The 25,371-nt window shown below is 43.1% G+C and overlaps 1 protein-coding gene across 10 annotated transcripts in view; it reads left to right on the forward strand.

Moving 5' to 3' along the window:
- The window catches only part of TNS1 (tensin 1), a 390,644-nt gene that overhangs the window by 222,640 nt on the left and 142,633 nt on the right, over nucleotides 1-25,371 (forward strand). For all 10 annotated transcript variants that reach the window (XM_054971388.1, XM_054971389.1, XM_054971390.1 and 7 more), the window contains 2 exons: nucleotides 12,141-12,179; nucleotides 22,561-22,602. In XM_054971388.1, the coding sequence (XP_054827363.1) occupies nucleotides 12,141-12,179; nucleotides 22,561-22,602 (81 nt within the window). The remainder of the gene's footprint in view (nucleotides 1-12,140; nucleotides 12,180-22,560; nucleotides 22,603-25,371) is intronic.

The raw sequence follows: 25,371 nt of genomic DNA on the forward strand, positions 1-25,371 counted from the left end.
GAGGCACGGCTGTGGAGTATGGCTCAGAGAAGGCACCAACTGGGCATTAAGGTACACCTACACTGGACCCCCGCCCCCAGCTGGGCTATAGGGACTGCTTGAACACCCCAGAATTCTCAAACCACAAGCTCACTACACTGCATCCCACACTGGTCTCCTTTCCATCTGCATGGCAATATAGACACAAGAGTAGGGCCAGTGTTCATTCCCCATCTACACAGCCCAGCGTACAATGTTAACACAGGATTTTCCTGGACCACATGGTACCTTATTATCTGGTATTTTTCTTGTACATCTGCATTGGTCTTAAGGAACTAATAGAAGTTGGTCTAAATCATATCTACGGGACTGCCTCTGTCCCTATGTTCTGCCGTGGCAGCTTCACTCATCTGAACAGGATTTTCCGCAGGTGTCATCTTGCACATGAGCAAAATTGACAGCTGCCCGTGCATATGCATTCTCTGTGGCGGCCCCCGTCTTATGGAACAGGCTGCCTGAAGAGGTCAGGAAAGCTCCCGCTCTCCTGACTTTCTGCAAGTGATGCAAAACTGAATTATTTAAGAGGGCTTTTACTCAGATAGGAGAGCTGCACTGTAAGGAACTGGTCTCAGAGAGAGGCATCAATAAAGAGCTAGGAACTATAGACTTTACTATTATGTACTGTCTGTTGCTTGAAGTATGACAATACTAGGTATTCTGTGTTTATTTAATATGTCAGTCTTAGAACTGGCTATACTCTATTTCAGTATTTCTTCAACTCTGTATTGGATTTCTGCTAGTTTTAAATCTTTGCAAATTTGCATTTATATACCCTGTTGCATTGTTTATTAAAATGTCCTTGAAATTGACTGTAGTAACTCACACTGTGTAATCCACCTTGAGACTCCGTGAGAAGAACAGACTACAAACAGTATAAATAAATAAATAAATCAGGAGTAAGAAATTAACCAAAATGGGACAAACAGAATATATGGTAGACTGGCTCTTTCATATTTACAGCTGACTGCTGCATGCTGAGGACCCACATACAGATTATGAAGTAATCATTAATCGAGATGCTGATAGAAAGGTTGTCATTACCCTCCCCCAGCTCCAGTAATTGATAGCTAGTTTTCTAACCTGGGAGACAGGGTCTTTGGAGCAGATATAAGTGTGGTGGTGGGGAACTGTGTCAGCCTTACTGTTAATGCATGTCTGAAGAAATGTAAAGTAACAGGTAGAGCAACAACATATTGGGAACCACGTGTCCAGTGCTGACAGGCCTCAAGCATAAATTATAACACTCAAAACACTTCTTGACTCAATGTGATGTAGTGGTTAGAGTGTTGACTAGGAACTGGAAGATCCAGGTTCAAATCCCTGTTCTGCCATGGAAACTAGCTGGGTGATCTTGGGTTAGCCGCTCCCTCTCATCCTAGCTTACCTTATAGGGTTGTTGTAAGGATAAAATGAAGGCGGGGCTACTGATGTTGTAAGCTGCTTTGGGTCCCCACTGGAGAGAAAAGCAGGGTACAGATACCTAAATAACTGTAGAACTAGAGGGAAAATGCGCAACTACATAGCATGGCTCCCTCCCCCCCTCATTGCACACACAAAATTCAGAAAACAGTCTAATAACATGTTTTCCATTAAGTGATCATGCAAGATATTGTGCATCATTGTGGAAGAGAAATTTCTGGCTTATAAAAGAACAATTTTCTGTACTATGCTAGATGGGGGGTTAGGGCAGATGATCTTTGTGATCATTCTGATTTAATAATCTCTTAAGTTTCTAATTTACTCTGCCCTATAGGAGAGGGGTCAGCCCAGTGCAGATGCATGTGCTATATTATGCAGCTCTCTGTCCTGATTATCTGGTACTTTTCAGTGTGCCTTCTTCATTTGAGCTCATATCCTATGTGCCAGTCCTTCCACTGTTGATGCATAAATTCACTTCTCTAGTCTTGGAATATGAGCCCGGTGCGCTATCAACAGTGCTCTGTGTCTGGCTTGCAGGCTGATAGATTCCATGTGCACTGTGACTTTCATGCTGGGCCAACAATCAAAAGTGCCGCAGACACCGGAGAGCTTTTGGTGAAGTGCAGATTACGGGGAGTTTTTATTTGAAGATTTGCTGAGGCCATTACTAAGATAGGCAGTGAAGAGTGAACACAGTTAGCAGATAGCTCAGGAGAGGACATGATCAAAGTGAAGTTCCATTCCCTTAGTGACCAACTATCAGGCTTTGTCTGCTTGCTGCAAATGGTAGGATTGGGTGCTGCTATTTGGTAGGGTTTCAGTAGGTAAAGGTGAGGAATTCTTTTAATTGTTCGGCACATGAAGAAACTCTGCAGTTCAGGACATGTGCATGGAATCAAGCTGTTAGAGAAGGAGCTTGTGTGTAGTTTGGAGTGCCTGGTATCCTAGTACTGATACTTGAAAAAGCACGTAGAAGTTCACTAGTGCAGACTTGGGGGACGTTAGGGCTGGCCTCGACCAGTATTAGATCTAAATCAATCTCTTTGAGGAAAAAAAGGCAAGAGATTTTGGAAATGTGGTTTAAATGTTGAAATAGTAATTTTATTTATTCATACATACATACATACCCTGCCGTCCCCACAAATGGGCTCAAGGCAGCTCACATCATCCATAAAATACAATAAGTTAGCCATTAACTATAAAATTAATAACAATCTAAAACAGTCATTCAAATAGTACAGGAGCCTTATACATGGGCTACTTTAGATAAATAATCAGAAACCTGCATATAGGCCATGGCATATGGGCAAAACACATGGCTGAGGGCAGTCACAGAAGAGGTGGTGGTCTTAGATGGAGTGAGAGGAGACACCCACTGGTCCTCAGCTGAAGGCCCGGTGGAACTGTGGTAGGTCCCGCAGGGCCTGAATCTCCAGCAGGAGAGTGTTCCACCAGGCCGGGGCCAGGGCAGAAAAAGCCCTGGCCCAGACAGATGTCCCTTAGGCCCGGGACCACCAGGAGTTGCTTGTCTGCCAAGCACAATGCCCTGCATAATGGGAGAGGCAGTCCTGCAGGTATGCCACCCTAAACCAGATCCGGAACTCCACTGGAAGCCAGTGCACAGCACAGGATGGATGTGCGCTCAAATTTTATCCTGTTTATTGTGGAATCAAAAGCAGGGAGTGTTTAGAATGTCTCCTTGTTCCTTCAATTCTTACCTGGAGCATCTAGTCATCTCCTCTCCTCCTAACAAATAATTCAGTTTCAGCTCTATTTACTTTTTATCCGTTGACTAATATCTGAGCAGATCTTGTATTCCATAGCCATAGCATATGTGACACTTATATGCCAGCTCAAGTGACATCAACAACTTGCTTAACCCTGAATGTACAAATTTGAAATGAATATGTTATGAAATCACAAATGGTGGAGTAGAAACAGACAAGCTTAAAATAAACATTTTTTTTTTAAAAAAAACACCTTTGCATTTTAAAGATTTACTTGTGGAATCTTAAGAATTGAAGTCCCCTGTTGATATAATTCAGTCTAAGGCTAGAAAGATTCCATGGAATCAAGCCCTTTAAAGACAGATTAAACAGACCACATTCCCTCAGGGAGAGATGCCAAGTCTTTCTTGTGTGTATGCTTATGGTTTGTATACATGCTCTTTTTATCGTGTGCATGTTTATTATAAAAAATAAGCCAGATGAGCTGGGTTATCTGTTCCCCTCGTCATACAAGCTCCTTCAGGCCTTAGTTCCATTTTATAGATCAACAAGTGTGTGTGGGAGGGGGGCTGTGAGGACCCATAAGGAAGTGGAAATACTACTCCCCCAGTAGGCACCCTCCTCTTTCTGTGTCCTCGCTCCTCCCATTTTCTGCCTCCTCACAGCCTCCACTCATGGTCCCTACTCTCAGCTCATGTTTTCACCCTTACAACTCCTGTGCCCTCTCTTCTTACTCCTCTTCCTTCTCTTAAACCAACTGTGAATCATTTTAACCATACCAGGTTCCACATGGTTCTACCACAGTATGATCACACAAAGTTGTTGTGTGGTAGAAGATATCAATAATTTCTGTTCAGGAATGAGGTCATTGCCGGGGTGCTTCAGGAGCTCAAGAGGGTGCTTCTAAAATGCTGGTCCTTCTCCCCCACTCCTGTACAATTGCCTGGAGAAGCTGTGTAAATATAATATCTTCTCAGAGCCAAAAACTCTCCCTGCTTATAACTCACAAGTGGGTCCAAGCAGAACATTCCTTGCACTCTGTGGATCAGGGCCAGCCCTGAAGGCTAGGAGAAGGTCCTTTTATGGTAGCATTTCTCCATTAGAATTTTTTTTTAAAAAAGCCACAACCACTCAACCCATAACAAAACAGAAGAGAGAACACAAACACAACCCTTGGAATGTGTGCAGTGCTGGCGAGGGAACAGTAAGGCTGAAGGGAGCCCTTGGGTGGGAAGACAGATCAAATAATTAAGAGAAGGAAAACCTCTTCTCAGCCTTTGGTGGGACGATAATGCAGGAATGTAGGTCTGACGGGCAGGGCACAACATGCAAAGGGGAGAGTAAACATTTCCTTGGAAGCTTTGTTTGGTCATTTGATGAATTAACTGAGGCATTTTTTGAGGAGGTGCAGCAAACAGTTCAGAGAGTTAGAATGAGGGAAAGATTCTTAGGTGTTTTCAGTGCTATTGGCTAATTAGTTATGAATAGCATCTCTAACTTTGTTGTGCTCAGATTTTGAAGGCCCAGCTAATTCAGGGAAGGATGGAAAATTCTGCTCTTCTGCTTCCATTTTGTTTCTCAGCCTGCTAACAAACATTTATCTTTAGAAATCAGACAGATTCATAGCAAGTAGGTCCATATCCAGCATAGTATAGATGCCAGTGCTAAGAGGCAACCTCAAGGGAAGACCATGGCCTCTGTTCTGGTTGGTGTTCCAGAGCAACTAACTGACTGCTGTGTGACACAAGATAGTGGGCTAGATGGACCACTCGTCTGATCCAGCTGGGCTGTTATGTTATTTCTCTCTTTATCCACAGTAGCATTCAGATATCCTTTTGTTGTGATGTTAATGAAATGGTGGTTTGTCATAGAGAATGTAATCTGATCATGAATAGTCTCTCTTACATGGTGACCCAGAATACATTTGGCAGTTTTCTAGAATTGCAAATAGATCTGGAAATAGCTACACATTTCAGGAGGTTTGATTGTTTCTCCAGGATGATTGGGAGAACTGGGAATGAAAAGATTGCTCAGCAGAACATCAAAAACTGTATTAATGTATCTGCTGCTAACAGCTGCTGATGTAAAGTTAAAAAGAAATAACTTTAGGATATTTTTGAGATGCATACTACATGCTAAACACAGCGAAATGGAGGCAGTTCTCAATAGACAACCTATCTTCTGTGTGAATTCTGATCTTTCTTGAAATTATTTCTCTCCTTCAAATTTTTCTGCCTACAATATTCACTGAATTTTTATGTTTAATATTGTATTAAATGTTATAACTACATATCAGACAAATATTAGATTGTAAAATCATTCTTTTATTGGAAAGTATTTAGTAGTTGACATGCAATAGTACATAGCATTTAACAGATAAAGTCTAAGGTTTTGTATTCGATACCACTTCAAAATAAGCGAGAAATGCAAAAAAATTCTAACACCTTTAAATTGCAATTTTTGACGTAAAATAAATTACATTTGAAATGTGTGCAATGAGATTGGAAATGATGGATAGTTTCAGATGTTGGCAGATGTTCATATCTTCTGTATAGATCTGTTCTGATAATTAAAACAGTTAAGAAGTACATTTATTATAATATGCAATTAGTGTGTCCTGTTATGTATTTTAACTGTTTTTTAAATTGCCAGAACAGATCAATATATAAAAACATTTCACTGTTAACAGAATAACACATTCGACTTACCAAGTAGCTACATTCACATTGGGATAGGTTCCTGTTTGATAAGTGGTTGCAGGCGAGTGCTAAGTGGGGGAGGTGAGCGGGGAGGGGGCACGGTGACAAAAACATACAGACACAGTGCTGGAGGTAAAGAAGGCCACAACTTTATTGAGATTACAGCTCAGGGAGCAAAGGTGCGCATAGGGCATGGATCCAAGCATCGGCTGACCCGCCTGCCAAGCCGATGACCCCCCCTCAGACCCCTGCTGAGGGGGGGGGACCATGGGATGACAGTCAGTGGGATACCATGTGGGTATACACCCCTGTGTGAAACATCCCCTGCCATCTGGGAGTGAGGCTAAAAATATTTCACTGTTAACAGAATAACACATTTGACTTACCAAGTAGCTACATTCACACTGGGGTAGGTTCCTGCTTGATAAGTGGTTTTCTTGTACTTATCCTGGTATTGAAGACACAATACCAGTCTGAACTGAGGCCTTGCTTACCTACTATTTAAAAGAAAAGCCTTTGGGAGCTCTGACCATGCCCCATCTGCTTTGAATGAATATCTCTGGGTAACCAAACAGTGACTCCCACATTTACATCTCCAGTCTTCCATTCTGTCACATCTTGTCCCTGACAACAGCAGGGGCAAACTTGATAGTCATCTGTCTTTATTAACACTGCTTCTTAACTCCATAGCAACTGAGTTAAAAATCATAATCATGTGCAGCTGAGACGGCAAGAAATTGGCTTTGTTGGCTTTGTTCCAAGTATGATTCCTACACACCCCATTTTAAGGAAGCTTTGCTTGATTTCCTTGAAAATGTACAGGGGTTCTGCTCAAGAAGATACAGAGCTGAGCATCCCACACCATTTAAGAATCATTTAGTTTTTGTATTTCAGAGAGTGAAATGTTATTACATGGAGTGTTGGGACACACTTTGTTAGCCAAAAATAGTTCTTTGCTACAAGTTTTATAAAATAAATTGTACATTGGGTTAACGGTTCAGTTACTCACTGAGGAGATCTCAGAGCCAGCTACAAGTGACACATGACACAAGTTGGATACGTGTCAGTTTCCCTTAAGTTTTGATGGGAAGTGTAGGTGTCATGGTCTTGCAGCTTGGCTCTCTTTAAGCCCATTTAATTGAAGTTTGCAGAGCGGTAGTCTATGGGAGGGAGAACATGCGGTTGGGAGGGGAGTACAGGCGTCAGGCTCTCACCGGGTGCCCCCTCTTCCCCTCTGCTGGGTGTATGTTTTCAGGGCCCCTCTCCTGCCCCCCCACCAAACCATGGCCGCATTCCCAGTGCTTCTGATGGTGGTGGGGGGGAGCGCTTCCCCTTCCCCTCCAGGGCAGCAGGCACACCTTGCCACTCTGGGCCATGCTGCGGTGGACAGGGTGGGAGCGTCGCCACCTCCCCCACCTCTCCCCAGCCTGGCCCCTGCAGAGCGACGTGGCCGGAGTGTCACTGCCTCTTCTCCCCTGCTCACCTGGCCTCTGCCCGAAGCCATGTTGTGCGAGCTGCATGTGCACCTGGGCTGCTCTGGGGCAGCACGGTGGCAGGCCGGAGTGTCGCTGCCTCTTCTCCCGCACTTGCCTGGCCCCCGCTGGGCGATGCAGCTCTGGGCTGTGGCCTTGCCAGGCTGCTGTGCGCACAGGCCATGCCTGGCTTGTATGATGCGGCTTCAGGTGGAGGCTGGGCGAGCAGGGGGGGAAGAGGCAGTGATGCTCCAACACACCACCACACTTCCCTGGAGTGGCCCGGGCGCACACGTGGCCAGGCTGGGCTACGGCCTGAAGCCGCAGCACTCTGTGGGGGCTGGTCCGGGAAGGGGAAGGAGAGGCGGCAATGCTCTGGCCCGCCCTGTCCACTGCAGCGTGGCCAGGCATGTCTGCTTGTCCAGGCGGAGCTGGTCCCAAAGCCACTGTGTGGGGAGGGAGGGGGGAGCAAGGGTCGAACGCTCCTGCCGGCTGATGCACTGCCCTGGCAGGGAAGGGGAAGTGCTCCCCCTCATCATCAGCACTGGGAATGCGACCTTGGTTTGGTGGGGGGGGGCAGGAGAAGGGCCCTGAACACCCCCCCACACTCAGTGGAGGGGAAGGAGGGGTGCCCGGTGAGAGCTCAATGCTTACACTCCCCTCCCGACAGCATGTTCTCCCTCCCATAGACTGCTACTCTGCAAACTTCAATTAAATGGGCTTAAGGAGGTTCAAGCTGCAAGACCAGGATGCCTACACTTCCCATCAAAACTTGAGGGAAACTGACACGTGTCCAACTTGTGTCAGGCATCACTTGTAGCTTGGCTCTTAGTGCACAATGGGAAGCAGAAGACCCAGAGCAGTTTAGCTGCCAGCATAATTTGGAGTGAGGAGAGGGAAGAGTAATTTTCCTCAAATATGGTGGAGCAGACCAGACCAGACCAGATTTAAATTTAAGGCTGCAGCTTCTTTTGGAAATGACTGGGATTTTCAGAGGAGTTTGGCCTGCTCTGTTGTGTATGTGTGCAGTGTTTGGTTCCCAGTGTCTTGTTCAAAAAACTGAACCTGTTTATTTCTATAAGCATAGGTAGTAAGTGTGATGTGCTGCCTCCTGTGTTCTGTCACATCCTCAATGTGTGAATGCCCTCTACTGTTTGGAATTCAGATTGTTGTAACTAGTTTCCTCTGTTACTGGTCACTCTCAACCTTTGATACAGTACTGCCTGCCAAGTGTGCAACATTATCATCAAATGCCCCTCAAGCCACAAATAAAAAATTATGACACAAAATCCACACTCTAGACAAAGCAACATTATTTATATAGATATATTTATGATACATGCTGGGAGGAGAGAAACAAGGCTTCCCCAATGGGTCCATTTTTATTTGAACATGTTTGGCTCTTTTTATAGAGCTTTATTACTCCTTTATCTATATTGCTGTTATAGTGCCCACTCTGTTGTTTTCTTTCTGGAAGCACAACACACACACAGTCTCATGCATAAAAAAGGAAAGGGAAAGGCAAAGAGTCTGGGAATTAGAAAAAATATGACTGAAGGGGAACATGATGGAAGTTTATCCATGGGGTAGAGAAAGTGGATAGAGTGAACTTCTTCTTCTTCTCTGGTAGTAGTAAAACTCAGGGGGCACTCAATGAAGTTGACAGATGAAAGGACACACTTCTTTACTCAATGAGAAAACATCGTGGTGTGACATCCCCCCATGGGTCAGTAGTGACTCGGTGCTTGCATAGGGGACTACCTTTTACCTTTTTAATTAAGTTGGGGAATTCATGGCCAGTAAATGTAGCAGTGGCCACAAACATGGATGGCTTTAAAAGGGGGTTTGATTCATGGAAGAGAGGTCCATCAATGGCTACTAGCCAGGATGACTAAAGGTAACTTCCGTAGGCAGAGGCAGCAAACCTCTGAATTCCTGTGTCAAGATGCAACGTCAGGAGAGGGCCTCAGCCTCTGGGCCATGTTGTTGGTTCTCCAGAGTAACTGGTTGGTTACTGTGTTAAACAGGTTGCTGGACTAGATAGACTCCTGGTTTGATCCAGCAGGGCTCCTCTTATATTCTTAAGAACATTATTTTTGTTAAATTTTGCCCCCCAAAGAACGGGCCATTCCTGTCCTCTGTGTGCCACATTTTTAAGGGTCTGGGGGAGAAATCTAGAAAGTTGGATTTTATCCACAAGAAGGGATGAGCCGTATGTACAGTGGTCCTCTGTTAGCTTTCAGAAGCCACTGAAAGTGAGGAGAAAGAGCTTTCCTCAGTGCCCACCTTCCCATTTTGCCACTAAAGTTCTGAATGCCTCCCCCCCATATTTGTAGATTGGTCATATTTGTAGTGGGCTGTTTGGTCCCAGTTAAGAATCTCTGCTCTGTTGAGGTAGTGAGCAGTCTCTCTACTACAAGGAAAAAAGAAAGACCTAGAACCAGTTCATTTAAACAAAGCACCTCCCAAGGAAAAAATATTACATGCAATTGCCTCTGGAAAAGGGCTTGGCTGGCCCTGGTGTTTACTTAGCATGTGGAAAAACTCCTTCCCTGTTTTTGTTGTTGTTGTTGTTCTTCTATAGATATTCAGTAACATGGGGGATTAATTAAATGGATATAATGTTATGGCCAACTCTCTTGATTTTATGATGGATTTTACAAGTGTTTGATAGGTTATTGATGTTTCTTCCCAGCTGGGAGGCAGGAGGTCAGAGAGTGAGGTTTAAGTGTGGGAAGCATCTCTGTTAGTCTAGATTAGAAAGCTCATTGTGTGGTCCTGGGCAGCTCACCAGCTCTAGATTACCTTGTAAGATACTTGCAAGGACAAATATAATAAAGAGTTGTTGGCCACCTTGCACACAAACAGTGATGATAGTGATGCGATAACTGCTGAATCCTTGCATTTTGGGGACACTGTTGACCTTTCAAGCTCAGGACCAAACTTGTATTGGAGATCCATGACTAGATTTCCGGAATGGTTTCTTTATCATTAAAAAGCAAGAGCAGGGTCCACATTTGGACCACCACACTGAGGAGACAGAGGCTTAATCCTTTCTCCTATCCTATTCCTCTGATAGAAAGTCCTTCCTGGAGTATAAGGCCCAACTTTGGGAAGGCTTGCTGCTTACCCAGCTTTTTCCAGTCCCTCTGTTCCAGCTGTTTCAAGTTGGGAATCATCCACTTACCATAAGCCCCACAAGGCAATAGCTCTACCCACTTTCTTAGCACATGAGACAGTTGCCACATTTGGGAACAGTGTTCAGAAGAGCCACAAAAGGCATGTCAAAGAGCCACATGTAGCTCTTGAGTCACTGCGTGAAAATTACTGGTCCACATAATAATAATATCCTACTAGAAACAGGCTATAAAGAAAGAAAAAAATCAAAAACCTCCTCTTTAAAACACTGAGTGCCATTTTTGCCCATTATTCTGGAATACTAGCCCAGTTCATAAGTAACAACGAACATACATACAATCAGTGTAAGTGTACTTTTGATTTTTCTTTATATGTGCATTCAGTAATTCTCATGTTATATTCAATGCATGCACAGCTGAATGTGCAATTGAAATCTCATATTGATCCAAGTACTTGTCTCCAGTTCTGTTTGTAAATTGAAAGCGCATTGGGTCTTTCTTACAAACAAGTGTATGCATACACATGCAGGATCTATGTACATTCACAGTAACACGAAAACAGGGCTACTGTAGACTGGACTCCATGCACAACAGTGGCTATTGGTCTATATTGACCTCTCTTATAAAACACTGATCTGGCAACTTTTGCACTACAGCATCAGCTCTACATTGACCAATGGTGTGAAACAAAGCATCCAATTATGATTCTTAATTGTTGCCCCCAGGGTTCTTAAGCAATACATGTTGATCCTTGATTGGCAATCTTTCTGGGCAAAGCCTAGCAAGGATAATATTTTCATTCCAAATTTTGTATCTGAGACCTTTGCACAAAGGTCTTAATTGGCAGTAAAAGGAATTCTTCCATCCCATTGAGTTTGCTTCCTGCAGAGACAGGGTGAGTTGATTGTAGGACATTCCTTGGTTTTAAGTGCTTCCTATAGTGTTCAGCTGCTTTAAGTTGTGGGCTTAATACATGCCAGCCTGGCAACCTTGTGCAAGGGTGGAAAAACAATATTGACAGGCTGATATTTCCAAGTATATAGCATGGAGTTTAACAGATTTGCTGGGGTGAAGAGAGAGTGGAACTAAACTGGAAAAAAGCAGAGCTTAATGAAATTATCCACCATAAATCTATCCCCTTCATTGCCAAGTCACTGGGCAAGGACAGAAGATTCTTTAGGCCAGATTGATCTCTTTATTGCTAAGCTGTCCCCCTCCCCGATTACAAATAACAGATCCAATCTGAAGTACAAAATTTAGGATTTTCTGGGATGGCACTGTTAATCAGTTTTCTGTTAATTACTTTCTGCTTCAAAAGAATAAAGCCCTACGTTTGGTTATACTCCTGATCTTTCCCAAATGACAGCTATATGTATGCCTATATGGCAGTTTTTCCAGAAAGCAGGTGTTTACAGGCTCCTTTAATGGGCCCTTGAATTCTCTTCATATCTTGGGATCGTTCCCGAAGCTACTGTTCAGAGTTCTGGGCACAGAACAATTTCCTAGTGAAGTTGCAGCAGCTCAGTATTGTGGGACTTCTGTTAGGTGGTGTGAGAGTAGTCACATTGTACAGATAATGCTAACACTATTTTTCTGTATTGTGATTTTACAAAAAGATTCTAATGCTAGGTTTCTTTTACCTTTTAGGCTGCCACACCTTGCATGCCTTCAGGCAATCATGAGCTGGTAAGTTACCTGCTTCCTTTTCTCCTTGACAGTATGGCTTCTGCTTTTTATCCTCTGTTGCCATATTGACCACAAAGGGCATTTATACACAGAAGGGCATATTGATCACAAAGGGCATTTATACACAGAAGGGCAGTTGAGAGGGTTGCAAACCTCCAGGCAGGGCCTGGAGGTGTTCTGAATTTATAACTAACCTCTGTACTACAGAGGTCAAGTTGCCTTGGAGAAAATAGCAGCTTCCGGGCGTGACTCTGTGGCATCACACCCCTGCTGAGTTCTTTCCCCAAACTGTCCTCTCCAGGCTTCACCACAAATCTCCAGGAATTTCCCTGCCCAGAGTTGGCACCCAAGCAGCTGAACATTCTGTTCCTGGTAACGATGCAGTGGGCAATCTAGGAGTGAGATGTTTTCTCTCACTTCTGTAGATTTCTGGTGGGTGGTGTTCTCCAAGAAGTGGAACCTTCAGGGTGGCCTTTGCTGGGCCAGTTTCCTATGAAAGAAAAACTGGTGTCATATATTTCTTTATGTTGTCTGTTTATTTGCAAACAAATGGAGACGCAGTGCTAAAACCAATACCACGTTGATTCTGTTTCCTTAAATTCTTTGCCAGCCAGATAAAAACTGCGGCTGCTCAGATCTCCTCCCATACTTGCTGCTACATAAAATTGCTGTTTTGCTCCCTGACTCCTGTGATTGGGTTCCAGGTGCCTGGAACAGCTCCCAGACATCTAGCACCTGTTGCCTTTGCTATAACAAACCCTAAAGACTTTGGAACTCCCTCCATCAGGAGCTGAGAACAGCCACTTTCCTAAAAGCCTTTCAAATTAGTTTGATCGATTTATTGATCAGAAATCATGTGATACTATTACATAAATCATGTGATACTATTACATAAATGCAAATCAGTTCTGTACTATTGCAGAACTGATTTGCATTTATGATTATTTGTTTTATTAAATTTTAACAGGCTTTTAATTGTATTTTACTGTTTTTAATTGATTTATATTTTGTTTTATTCTGCTGTAAATTGCCCCAGGGGACTTTTTTTAGTTGAAAGGCAGTCTGTTAAATGAACAATGCTAAAAAGAGAGCCACTTTACAGAACAGGCTTGTGCGCCTTACAATAATGTTTTAGTATTTGCATTCCTTGTGATCCTAAAAATGAAAATATGCCATATTATGCAGCCTGTTTTCAGGATAAATAGTACAATTATATAACATTACAGAATCAGACCATTAGCCTATCAAGGTCAGTATTGTCTACACTGACTGACAGTGACACATGTCATCATTGTTTGCCTTTGTTCACTTAAATTAAAATGATTTTGTAGCTGATCTCTTGCAAGTCATGTTTGTCTTTTAGTAGTTTGAAAGGAACCCAGCTCTTTATCCACAAACATTTGCAGAGCTTAAGCTTTTATATTGGTGGTAAAAAATGGCATCAAGTCATGGATGACTTATAGCAGCCTGGTAGGGTTTTCAAAACAAGAGCCATTCAGAGGGAGTTTGCCATTACCTGCCTCTGAGTAAGAACTCTGATTTCCTTGGTGGTCTTCCATCCAAATACTAATCAGGGCCAACCTTGCTTAGCTTCTAAGATCTGATGAGATTGGACTAGCCTTGACCATCCAGGTTAGTGTAAAACTTAAATTACTTTCCAGTATTATCATTTAGAAAATCTTGATAAAAAGAGGTGGAAATACTTATTATTATTATTATATTTTATCCTCCTGTATGGTTCCACATCTTACAACACATAGCTATAAAAACAACCCTTAGAAGAAAAACTTTTGTATGTGCGGACAGTGGGTACAGGTGAGCACTGCTATATTGAATTAGGACAGTGGCCTGCCCAGTATTGTTTATTCTGACTATTACCAACTCTCCAAGGGTTTGGGCAGAAGTCTTTCTAGCTCTGCTTTCGTATATTCTTTAAGTGTAGAACATAAGATTAGAACTAGGATCTGCAGCACTACCGTCCCCCTTAACTCTGGGATGGGCGAGTCTGAAACGGTGGCTCCTCACCCTGAGAACAAAACAGGTCTCTTCACTGGCAGAGAATCAGATGCCATCATATTCTAACTACTGGACCACCAGAAAGAAAGGATGCAAAGAAGCAGGTTTTGGTCTACTAAATGGTCTTCTTGTACTTTTTAATTCTGAGGTGCTTTGAGAAGGAGGAAGATGCAGAATCTTTCAAGAATAGAGTTGTTTTCAATGACCCATAAAGTTATCATGTTCTGGTAAGCATGTCACAAAAACTATTGAGATCACACACCCCCGCCCACATATTTGGTGTTTGAAAATGTTGTGAACAGACAAAACCTTGTCAGCATTCACTACATTTGGAATGCAGCCTCCTGATTTCATCAACTCTCCAGTTTGGGTTTCTGTTCAGCTGCAGATGGGTGGCCCCAACTACGTTTGTCCAGAGCTCTATCTGAGCTGTGATTTAAAAATCAAAGCTCCTATGGGAGAAGGCTCTCCTGTATCTCTCAGAGTATGCACAGTTTGAGGTATAAGTCCCCTTTGGGATTCAACCAGATGACATGCTGCAAGGCCTGAGTGTCGAGTTTTAGTTCAGGTACTTTGTTTTTCTTTTCAGTAGGTGGCACACAGAATCGTGATTTGGACTGGGACAGCTCGGTGGGGTTTAATTTTCCCTCTGATGGACAAACATACAAGTCCTGATGTCGGTTCTTATATATTTGCCTCAGAAGTGCTTATAGCAGCCTCATGGAGTTGTGTAGGTCAGAAAAATGGCATGGGGAAAAGGTTACAATCGGTTCCTCCTGTTTTGTGGCTCTGATCCATCTTGGAGTCCTGTAGGCCACCCATTTAACAGAAAATAAACAGTGGAAGTTCTGTATGCAGAACTCATAGCATCTTGTCTGATAGCTCTGTGACTACAGAGTGTCCCCTTCATTTAAGTGTTTGGAATAGTTCTTCTGTGCACGTCAGAACTCTTGTACCAAAAAGTGTTGCTTTGCAATGGAATGCTGGTTTCCCTTCATGCATACAGTTCTTGCCAGCATTATCATGATTACCATGAGTTTAACTCAATTCTGCTGTTGTATTTTGTTTTATTTTTATGTAAGAAATGTCCAGCCTTCAAGGGCCTACTTCTGGCACATTGCATCCCTCCCAAGTCTGGAAGGGTGGGGTTGGCTTAGCAAAAGCTCCAAATTCGTTTGTAACTGTTGCATATTAAAACCACCCACATGTTGGTCCAATCATACTGTGGGGCCCAGCTTAGCTCTGCCAAGTCTGACTAAATCAAAGTTTAGCTTTGGAAACCATGTCCTTGGCTCACCCGGAGTGGGGGGTGGGGGAGGGTCTGCTTAGGGGCTGTGTCTTAGCAGCTGTGTGAGAAGTTTGTTTGCAGACAGTGATACCAAAACTTTTTGCCCCTCTGTCACTTTTAAAAAGAGATGATGGCTGAACTATTTTACTCAGAATGTGTCTTCCTATGTTGGAAGTATTACAGAGACTGAAACTCCTGGTGGCTCCCATTTAAAACACAGGCATACCATTCAGTAGTAGGGAGTTTCCATTCTTGGATGACAGCTAGAAATTGCAACTATAGTTGTACATTTGGGTAGCTGCTGGGCTTGTGTGCGTTTGGTTAGGATGAATAAACAAGGGAAGTAGAAATCTCTATAGATGCTGTCACATGAAGTCTCTTGGAATGGAATCTAGCATAGAAGCCAGTGATGTCTGAAGAATTTCTGCATGCCATTTTAGAGCAGAAAACTGTTTTACCCTCTTAATTTTAGGGAAAAGCTTGCAAACCGTATTGTGATGAACAGCAACGGGTCCAATACATCTACTGTCTTTTTGAGAAAGCAGCCTATAAATACTATAAAATAAATACCTGATGAAGGGAGCTGGGTAGCCATAAGTCATCTATGACTTGAAGGCACTTCCTACCACCATATAAGCCCCCCCCCCCAAGTTCCAGTCACTTTCTTATTTCTAGTATGCCATAGAATTAGGTGCTGCTCCATTCTTAGAGTGCCCATCTCCAGCCAAACATCTCAGAGAAAGGCCTGCATCCCAGTCCCTCCTCCCCCCTGCCTCAGCTTTAAGGCTCCAGCCACGGGCCCACAAATTCTCTCCTCACAGTCATCCTGCTCAGCAACCATCAAGATAAAGAAGAGGACAAGGGCTCAACCTTAGTTTTGGAGCCAGTTGGACCACCTCTAAAATTCAGTCTAACATCAGAGACATTATTGCATTTACTACCCTCCACTCCTGAAAGGAGGGTCAGAAGCAAATGCAAATTTGGAGTTAATACTGAGACTAGCCAAAATGGAACCAACCAATGGGGGCCAGCTAGGTGTTTCTGGAAGCTCAAAAGCAGGGCAATAGGCAATAGGCATCCTATGTTTTTACCCCATTAATTGATAATCTAGTTTATTCTGTCTCTGAGCATGGTGGTTCCATTTAGTTTTAATGGCTAGCAGCTGTATGGAATTAAACATTTAGAAAGGACCAGGGTGACAACTAATCCATTCTGAAGGTGAGATGTGCTTGCTTCTTTACCAACCTCTCATGCCCATAAGTCAGCTTACCTAATTGAGAGCTCATAGTTCCAGAAGAAGAAAGCAGATGCATCTCATTGAACATATGAAGCTACCTTATCTTAGCCAAACCTTTGGTCTATCAATATTGTCTACTTTGACTGGCAGCAGCTTTCCAGGGTTCTAGGTAAAGATCTTTCGCATTACCTTCTACTCGACTCTTTAACTGGAGATAATGATAATTGAACCTGGGACCCTACTACTTATGAAGTAGGTACTCTGCCATTGAGCCGCATTCTATTTCTTATCTGTACTAGTGTCTGGTTGCTTGAAAAGCTGAGGGGTAGGTGTGATTTCTATGGCCTGTTCCGTGTTTTTGTAGTCCACTGGAGTCTCATAAGAGACCTACTCTTTCTCTAACATGATCAAGTCATTCACTTGTTTTCCTCATCATGTATTGCTGCTAATCTGTATCCCAGAACATCATACCTCAACAGAATGTAGTGTATTCCAATGTGGACAGCCAGAGATAAAAAGAGACCCCAGAAACCAACATAACACATTATCCTCAGGTATTCTTCTCAAGTGGGTCATTGACCATTTTTCCTTTATGGAGTGATTGGGGGACTCTGTATGTTGCATTTGGAATTACTGAAGCTACCTGGATCGTTAGCAACTGCACTGAATTTCAGGTGAACCTTCTGGTTGTTCCATCTTAGGCCTATTTGGATGGGCATAAGCAATGTTATTTCAGAGCTGGAAAATTCCTTTGGAACAGACAAAACCCATTATTTTTTAAAGTTCTGATCTGGCAACACTTAAATATGTATGCCTCTGTTCTTTGGCTGGCATACCAGGGGTTGGAGCCCTCCAAATGCCCCTGTGATCCTTTGCCAAAAGTTAACTCACTTGCTGGCATCTTCATGGGCTACTCAGTGATGGACCTTCTGCACAGGCAACCTGCCAGGTTAGTATTTGGAGTCAGTCTCATGGATGTTCTTGCTGTGAACCCTGCCAAGCCACATACACACCCCATGCTTCTTCAAATCCTATTGTTTCTCCCTGGTCACAACAAGGCATTTGGACTCTGCTTTCATGCTCCTTGCTGCCAGCTTCTGGATACGTTGTTTTCACAAGCGGTCTGGCTCTTGTTATCTCAGTACACGGATTAATCTCTGTGCACACACTGACATATTCGGATGGTAAACACAGCAGACAGTGTGTCCCCAAGAGGGCTTCCCAGTTTGACCATGGAGATTTATCTGTAGAAGGCACATGCTCTGGTCTTTTTGGAACCGTTAACTGTGGGTTTGTCAAGGAAGCTGTGCCAGCCTTCTCTGGAGGCAAAGATTGTCCATAACTGCACCATTGTGTAGTCAGAATGTAGCATACTTAGCGGGTTGCTCAGGTAGGTAGTAATTGTCAGTGGGTAAATATTTACAGTTTATCCTTCCCAGTGAATATGTCCTGTGATAGGTGAAGCCAACTTTGTTTCGTAAAGTAGCAGCCATGCAGGAACCAGCCTCCACAGAAACTGTACGACCATTAGCAAATACTATCTTTTCAGAATCTTTCCCCTTCCATTCCAGTCTGTGGTGTTGCCCTGCTCCCCAGGGCACAGCTTCTTGCCTGACTTTCAGCTAGAAAGCCAGTGTGCTGTGGTGTTAGTGTGTTGGACTAGGATCTTGGAAAAGCAGGTTCAAATCCTCACTCTGCCATGAGGTTCACTGCATTGTCATTCTCAACCTATCTCACAAGATTGTTGCAAGGGAAAAATGGAGGAGGGGGCAATGTATGCTTCCTGGAGCTCCTTGGAGGAAGCAGGAGATAAAAATGTACTAGATAAACAGTTGTTTCTGATTTTAGTGAACAATTTCAGATTATGCAGAGATGTGAAATGCTCAGTTTGTGAGAAAAATTCTGTAGTTTATGTTGTGGCCAGTCCTGACCCAAATGTCTAGACAGTCTGGTGCATTCGTGGTGAAATGAGTTAAAGTAATGTTTAGAAAAGCATGCTGATGTTGACATCATTCCATAGATCCTCATGTGTACTTATATAGTTTTGTGTGCTTTCCTTTCTATTCTATTTTGTGCTTTCTATTCATGCTATTACTAAAATACCTACTAGTATTATGTAATCTCTTCAGTAGCCCTATAAAGTGTGTGTTTGTGTGTTATGTGCCCTCAAGTTGCTTCCAATTTAACAACAACAACAACAACATTCGATTTACATACCGCCATTCAGGATGACTTAACACCCACTCAGAGCAGTTTACAAAGTATGTTGTTATTATCCCCACAACAAAACACCCTGAAAGGTGGGTGGGGCTGAGAGAGCTAGAAGCTGTGACTGACCCAGCGTCACCCAGCTGGCTTCAAGTAGAGGAGTGGGGAATCAAACCTGGTTCTCCAGATTAGAGTCCTATGCTCTTAACCACTACACCAAACTGGCTGTCCAGTTTGGCAACCCTATGAATGAAAGACCTCCAAAACATCCTATCACCAACAGACTTGCTCAGATCTTGCAAATGTGAGATCATGGCTTCCCTTATTGAGTCAAGCCATCTTATTTTGTGTCTTCTGCTTTTCCTATTACCTTTAACTTTTCCTAGCATTATTGACTTTTCCAGAGAGTCTTTTCTGCTCATGATGTAACCAAGGTACGATAGCCTCAGCTTTGTCATTTTAGCTTCTGGGGAGAATTCAGGCATGATTTGATCTAGAACCCACTTATTTGTCTTTTTGGCCATCCATGGTATCCAGTTTTATTACTCCCTCTCATATTGCAGATTGGAGAGGCTGAGAAGAAAGTGGCCCTCCCTAGTTAATTCATGGCTAAGTGTTCCGTCAATTTTTTTTTGACCTTTCACTAGAATAGCTGCGAATAACGCCTTGCCAAAGGTTCTGAATTAATACACAGCAACATATAAGAGTTTTAGATGCCAGACAATCCTTGGGATTGCTGTAGGAACTAATGTGCTGCAGGTTTTGTTTTTTAAAACGTCCAGCAAAATATTTCAACCAGCACCCTGACATAACAACTCACAAACCCCAGTCAAACAGCAGCCTTCTGCAAGCATCCAGCCAGCTTTGGACGAAGTCGGCACATGGATAGGAGCATCTCCCTCCAGTAGCACAGAGCCTTGCTGCTTTTGTTGTTTTACAGCAGAGGAGCATGGTCTTTTACAGATGATTTGTGAGATGAGTTGAGCTCCCTTGCTTTTCTGCCTGATGAGAGCTCAGGTTGCTAACAGCATTATGTCTGGAACATTTAACATTGCTCTGTGCAAGGAACCACAGCAAATGCACTTTTCTACCAAGGCTGTTTTGAAAGGATCTGGTACAGGCATGTATTTATTGGCTTATTTATGAAATTTGTACACTGCCTTTTGACCCATCCTCAGGATATTTCATATATATCTAAAGATTTATTTGTTTAAGTATTTCTCTCCTGTTTGTCTTCCCACTGGGAACTCAAAGTAGCATACCAAGAAACAGAAGAATTTAAATTCCGCAAAGAAAACCATACGCAGCTCAGCTCCAGCACCTGGGCTGGTCCCGGATCGACTGGGGCAGTTCACTCAGGGCCACAAGGTGTGAGCCATAAACAAAGATCTTTTTAACTCTTCCCTTTATCCTGCATCACTGTTCATGCTCAGGCTTCAGTGCCTGCAGAAGAGGAGAAACAGAAACTCAGCCCAGTTCCTGTTTTCTGACAAAGAGACATTCCCAACTCCCCACTCCTGCCAGTTATTACAAATTACAATAGTAAAAAAAAATAGATAAGACAAAAAAAAAGGATAGGATAAAATTGCAGTTAATGAAGGAGAATAATTTTCTTCAAAGCACGTCAGAACAAGATGGTCTTAATTGCTGTTTTCAAAGCCTGGAGGGAACTAATCCCAAGGGTCTTTCTAGAAATATAGTTGTACAAATTGCTCACCATACTTGAGGAAGTCCGTGGGACTGTATTAATCAGCTTTCAAGAATAGGGTTTTCTATGCACAAGTGGCCTAGGAATACTGGCAAGGTACTAGAGAAGATTTATAACTGTTTGGCCAACCATTGTGATTCAAGGAATCGGCATCTGTAACTACTACTACTATTTTTTTGTGTTAAGCCACACCCCATGCCATCCTCCAGCATCAAATTTTGGGTACATCAGTCATGAAAATGTGCAATTAAAAATGTGGATTTTACTGGTAGTTCTTATTGTAAAATGTACAATAGTTGTGCCTATGGTAAAAGTAATTTCTTTTGTTGCTCAGCTGTATGCATGGTGCAATAATGGCAAAAGGCTGTTTCTGTGAGTCTTAACATGAGCTGGATTTGAATCCAGTAGCACCTTAAAGACAAACAAGATTTCCTGGGTATAAGCTTTCAAGAGTCAAAGCTCTGTTAGTCAAAAACTGCATCAGATACCCACCTGAAACTACTGACATGAGTTGTGAGTGTGGGGGTGGACTGGCCATTATGGCCACTGGGATTTTTCCCAGTGGGCCAATGGCCTTCCTCTGTCTCACCTGGGCTGGGCTGCCCGGTAGAAGAAGGGCTATGCCCAGCCCTCACCAGCCTTGCATGGCCCAGGGAAGCAGTGCCTGGTCTCGCACTTTGCATGGAAAGATGTGCCTGGCTAGTTGGGTGGGCAGGTTGCTTCTGCCTCCCCCTCTACCTTCTCAGTGGGGAGGAGGGTGGGGTGGAGCTAGGGTAGAGCAGACAGGCTGCCTCTTCCTCCCCTCCCTCCTTTGGGCCCAGTCTGCCCCATGTGAGTGGCAAAAAACAACAGAGATGATTCCATGTTGCAGATGAGTGTGTGAGCGGGGATGATACTTACATGGCTTTTGAATAGGTTCTTCCAGGCAACCACAGAAGGCGCTTGAACACATGTAACTGCATTACACTGCGTCAGAGTCATCCAGGTTCATCCCGTCCAGTTATGTCTACTCTGATTAGCAACAGCTCTGCCACCAGAGTCACTGGAATCTTGTCCAGGCCTGTCTTTTAGCAAAGCATGCCAATGATTGAACCTAGGGTCTGCTTACTTGTAAATCCAAGAGGCCAGTACCATTGCTACCTGGGCTGCTTCTGCTTTCTGAACTTAGCCCTGCACAACATGAGTTGTGATCAATCTGTCTGTCTATCTGTCATTTAAAATATTTATGTATGCCACTTTCCCATCCCCAATAGGGTCCCCAAGGTGGTGCACAACAGATAATTAAAACGTTAAAATTACATTAAAATACATATAGAGTAAAAAAAACCTATTGGCATATAATCACAGGCACAACCAGGGAGGAAGACAAGTAAGAGTTTCCTGTGGGTATGCCATACAAAACGCAAAAGTCTCCACCTGTTGGCAGAGGACAACGACAGAGGGAGAGGCTGATTTTACTCCCTCCCTCCTAAATGTTTGCAGCTATCATGCCATTGGGACAGTGTCAGGCTCAGAAACCCTGAGCTAGGTGGAAGGAACTTGTACTGCAGGTCTTATCCTGGGGAGCATTGTTCCAGTTTACAGGAAGGGCAATACTGACATTGCTGGGAGCTTCAACATGGGGTCTTCCCAGGTTGGTCAGGGCTTCTCACATTCATCCAGTGGTGTGGGAAAGAGCAGTGCTGTAGTGAATAGTAGACCCCTGGTCTAAACATTAAGTTTCTATCTCTCCATTAAAGTTCATCTTTTTTTCCTGTGCTGATGAACTTGGCCCACCTTCCAAGAATTCTTGACCTTTTGACCCACTTCAGCTTATGGGGAGAAAGTGGGATCCATGAAAGATTTCCTGGGAACATGAAATATTGTACTAAAAATAAGGGGGCTTTGAACTTAGTTTTTACATGTTCTTGTTTTCTCCCTACAGCCATCCACTGAGGAGAGTCCTGCGAGGCATGTAGACACCCCGGTAAGTGATATGACTAGCCTCTGTTACACTGGAGTCTGTTTAGGAGGACGACTGTCCTAAACTGAGCCTAATGAAGGCTCTGCACTGTTTGGCTGTGCCCTGCTCTGTTCCTTATCTTCTAATCTCCCATCTACTTCTCAGTCTTCTCCATAATCTGATACAAAATCCCAGGTTCCCACAGCCAGCTAGTCTCTCCTATGCCCTATGAATCACTCTTCTAGGCCATTCCGCAATAACAGTCTGCCTTGTTTGCTGGCAGGGGATTGTTCATGCCTAGAATCATAATGTGATCACTCCTTCTGCTGCCAAGAGCCAGGCCTAATCAATCACAGGGAATCTGAATTTTATCTGTAGTGATTAGCGACGATGAGCCACACGTGTCATAAGACTAGTTCAGCACACACAGTGGATCATGATGTACAACTACCCATGATGCATAGGCTGAGAAGACCTATGCTGAGTAATGCTAGTTATAGGCACATTGCATAAGGAGAAGTAAGTTGCAACTGCCTATGCTTCTCACACTTTGGGAATTGCTGATTACCAAATAGCAGGTATGTTCAGAGATTAACAGTACAATCCCAAAAAGATTTAAATGGGTTTAGACTAGAGTAACTCTTTTTAGGATTACACCGTAAGGACAGTAGCAAGGCCATATGCAAAGTATGCAGAAACATGCACAGCAAGACTGAAAACATCTGGGCAGTGTGTCCCAGGAAGGGAAAGCAAATAAGAAAGAGCATAATGATAAATAATTCTGGAAAAAACTAAACAACATTAAGAAATGTCAGAAAGCAGCTTTTCTTCTTATCTCGCACAGCAGAAAAAATGTAAAGACTTTCAGTTCAGGAATGCCACATAAAAATTTCCTTCTATGTCCCCAGAGTAAAGTAATGTTCTGAAGCAACAGCAAGGCATTGTGTTCCATGTAGCACTTGAGAGGTCAGAGGTTGTAGAATATGAATTTGTGGAGCTGTAGAACTTTGTGCAATCTGTGTGACTTACAAACTGGTAGTAGTAGAAACCTGAAAAAGGTATTATTTTCCAATAACAGTGCAACGGAATTATCCCAGAGTCTTTTGGGCAGGTATTATTTTGTCAGGGAAACAACTAGCAAGTTGCATTGCAAGGCACATACGAGCAACTCAGAAGTTGTCTGTAGACAAATTTATGTGCTTTTTGCAAGTGGTTTGCACTGGGGAGTGCACTGAAATGGTATTTTATGGATTCAGGTATAACATATATATTTGGTATTCCCAGTATTCGAGTCAAAAATACTGGTATAGTATTTAGATTCAGGTTTTATTTGGGATACTGAATGTATTCAGTTCCATTTTTTTTATTGGGGAATGTTTACAGGGGGCTGGAGGGGCCGTTTTTCAAACAAACTACACCAAAATTGCAGGGAACATAGTCCTGCCAGTCAACTGAAGAACCCCAAGTTTTAAGTAAATTGAACAAAATGGTCCAGTTCTACAGGCTCCTCACCAAGATGCCCTCAGCCACTCTCTTTTGTTTCCTATGGGAGAAAGATCAGACTTTCTCCAGGACACAGGAAGCCTTAGCCAAACATACAACAACAACCACTGGCCAAAAGCTTCCCAATGCAAACAGAACCAACAAAGCCCAACAGAACCAATATCAAATCAGAGAATCCCAGCAGAACCAAACTGAAGCAAGTGACACTACTGTTACAATACTAACAGAACCAGTGTCACTTACTGATGCCAGGCAAAACCTAGGGCCCAACAGAACCAACGTCAAACCAGAGAATCCCAACACCCATTCTGGTAAACTAGACCTGGCAATGGCATATGGCAAGCAAGCAACACTTACAATGACACATACAGCAATGTTGCCTCCCTCCCCCTTCTTTTTGTTGCCTGGGAAACCTGTAAAGCGGGGAGGGGAGAAGCTGCTGCAACCTTTAAAATGCTATTCCTGGATATTCCCAAATATATCTGTATTAATCAGGAATTTAAATATTGGTTTGTTCGAATATAACTGAATAAGACAGATATATCCAGATATACCCAAATAATACCTAAAAGGTATTTGGAGGTATATTTTTAAACCGGATATACTGAATTGTTCATCCCTAGTTTACACTATGGCCTTCTACTGACCTGACGTGACACTGCGAGATCTGTGATCAGACCCTCCCAGAATCTCTAAAAGGTAGATTTCAGGGGTTATTAGGGGAGTGGAAAGGGAGTTTAATCTGCATGGTTTCACCTCTCGAACCATTGTCCCGATACTATTATTAACAACAGAAGAAGAAAAGGCAGGCAGTAGATGGATACGCACTTTTTTCCTTCCAATGCTAATAAGATCAATGGTTTGTGATCAAGCATGCTGGATCACCCGCTGGTTTCACTCATGTCCTGCTTACCAGTTCCAATCAGAGAACTGACCATTCGCAAAGCTGTTTTAATGTGTTTGAACAAATGTATATGTGCCCATTTGCTTTATACTGCTTTCTCACATTTACCTGCCCTGACCCCATTTGTTGATGCCTCTAAGACACAGTTAAAAGAAAACAATCCATTTTAAGAATCTTGAGTTGCAACTTACCTCTTAGATGCCCTTGTGTGCCGACAGTGTCTGCCTATCAACCTAGCTAATCTTGCAATAATATCTTGTAATCACAACTTGATCCCTCTGACTCCACAGGTGCAAAAAGTAGGCTATGTATGAAGAGAGATTGTGAATGATTCTGTGCTTGATAAGTAGGCCAATTTAATTACCTGACCATAGTCCCACAGCAGT

This window comes from Eublepharis macularius, chromosome 2 (genome assembly GCF_028583425.1).
Source record: "Eublepharis macularius isolate TG4126 chromosome 2, MPM_Emac_v1.0, whole genome shotgun sequence".
Lineage (NCBI taxonomy): Eukaryota > Metazoa > Chordata > Lepidosauria > Squamata > Eublepharidae > Eublepharis > Eublepharis macularius.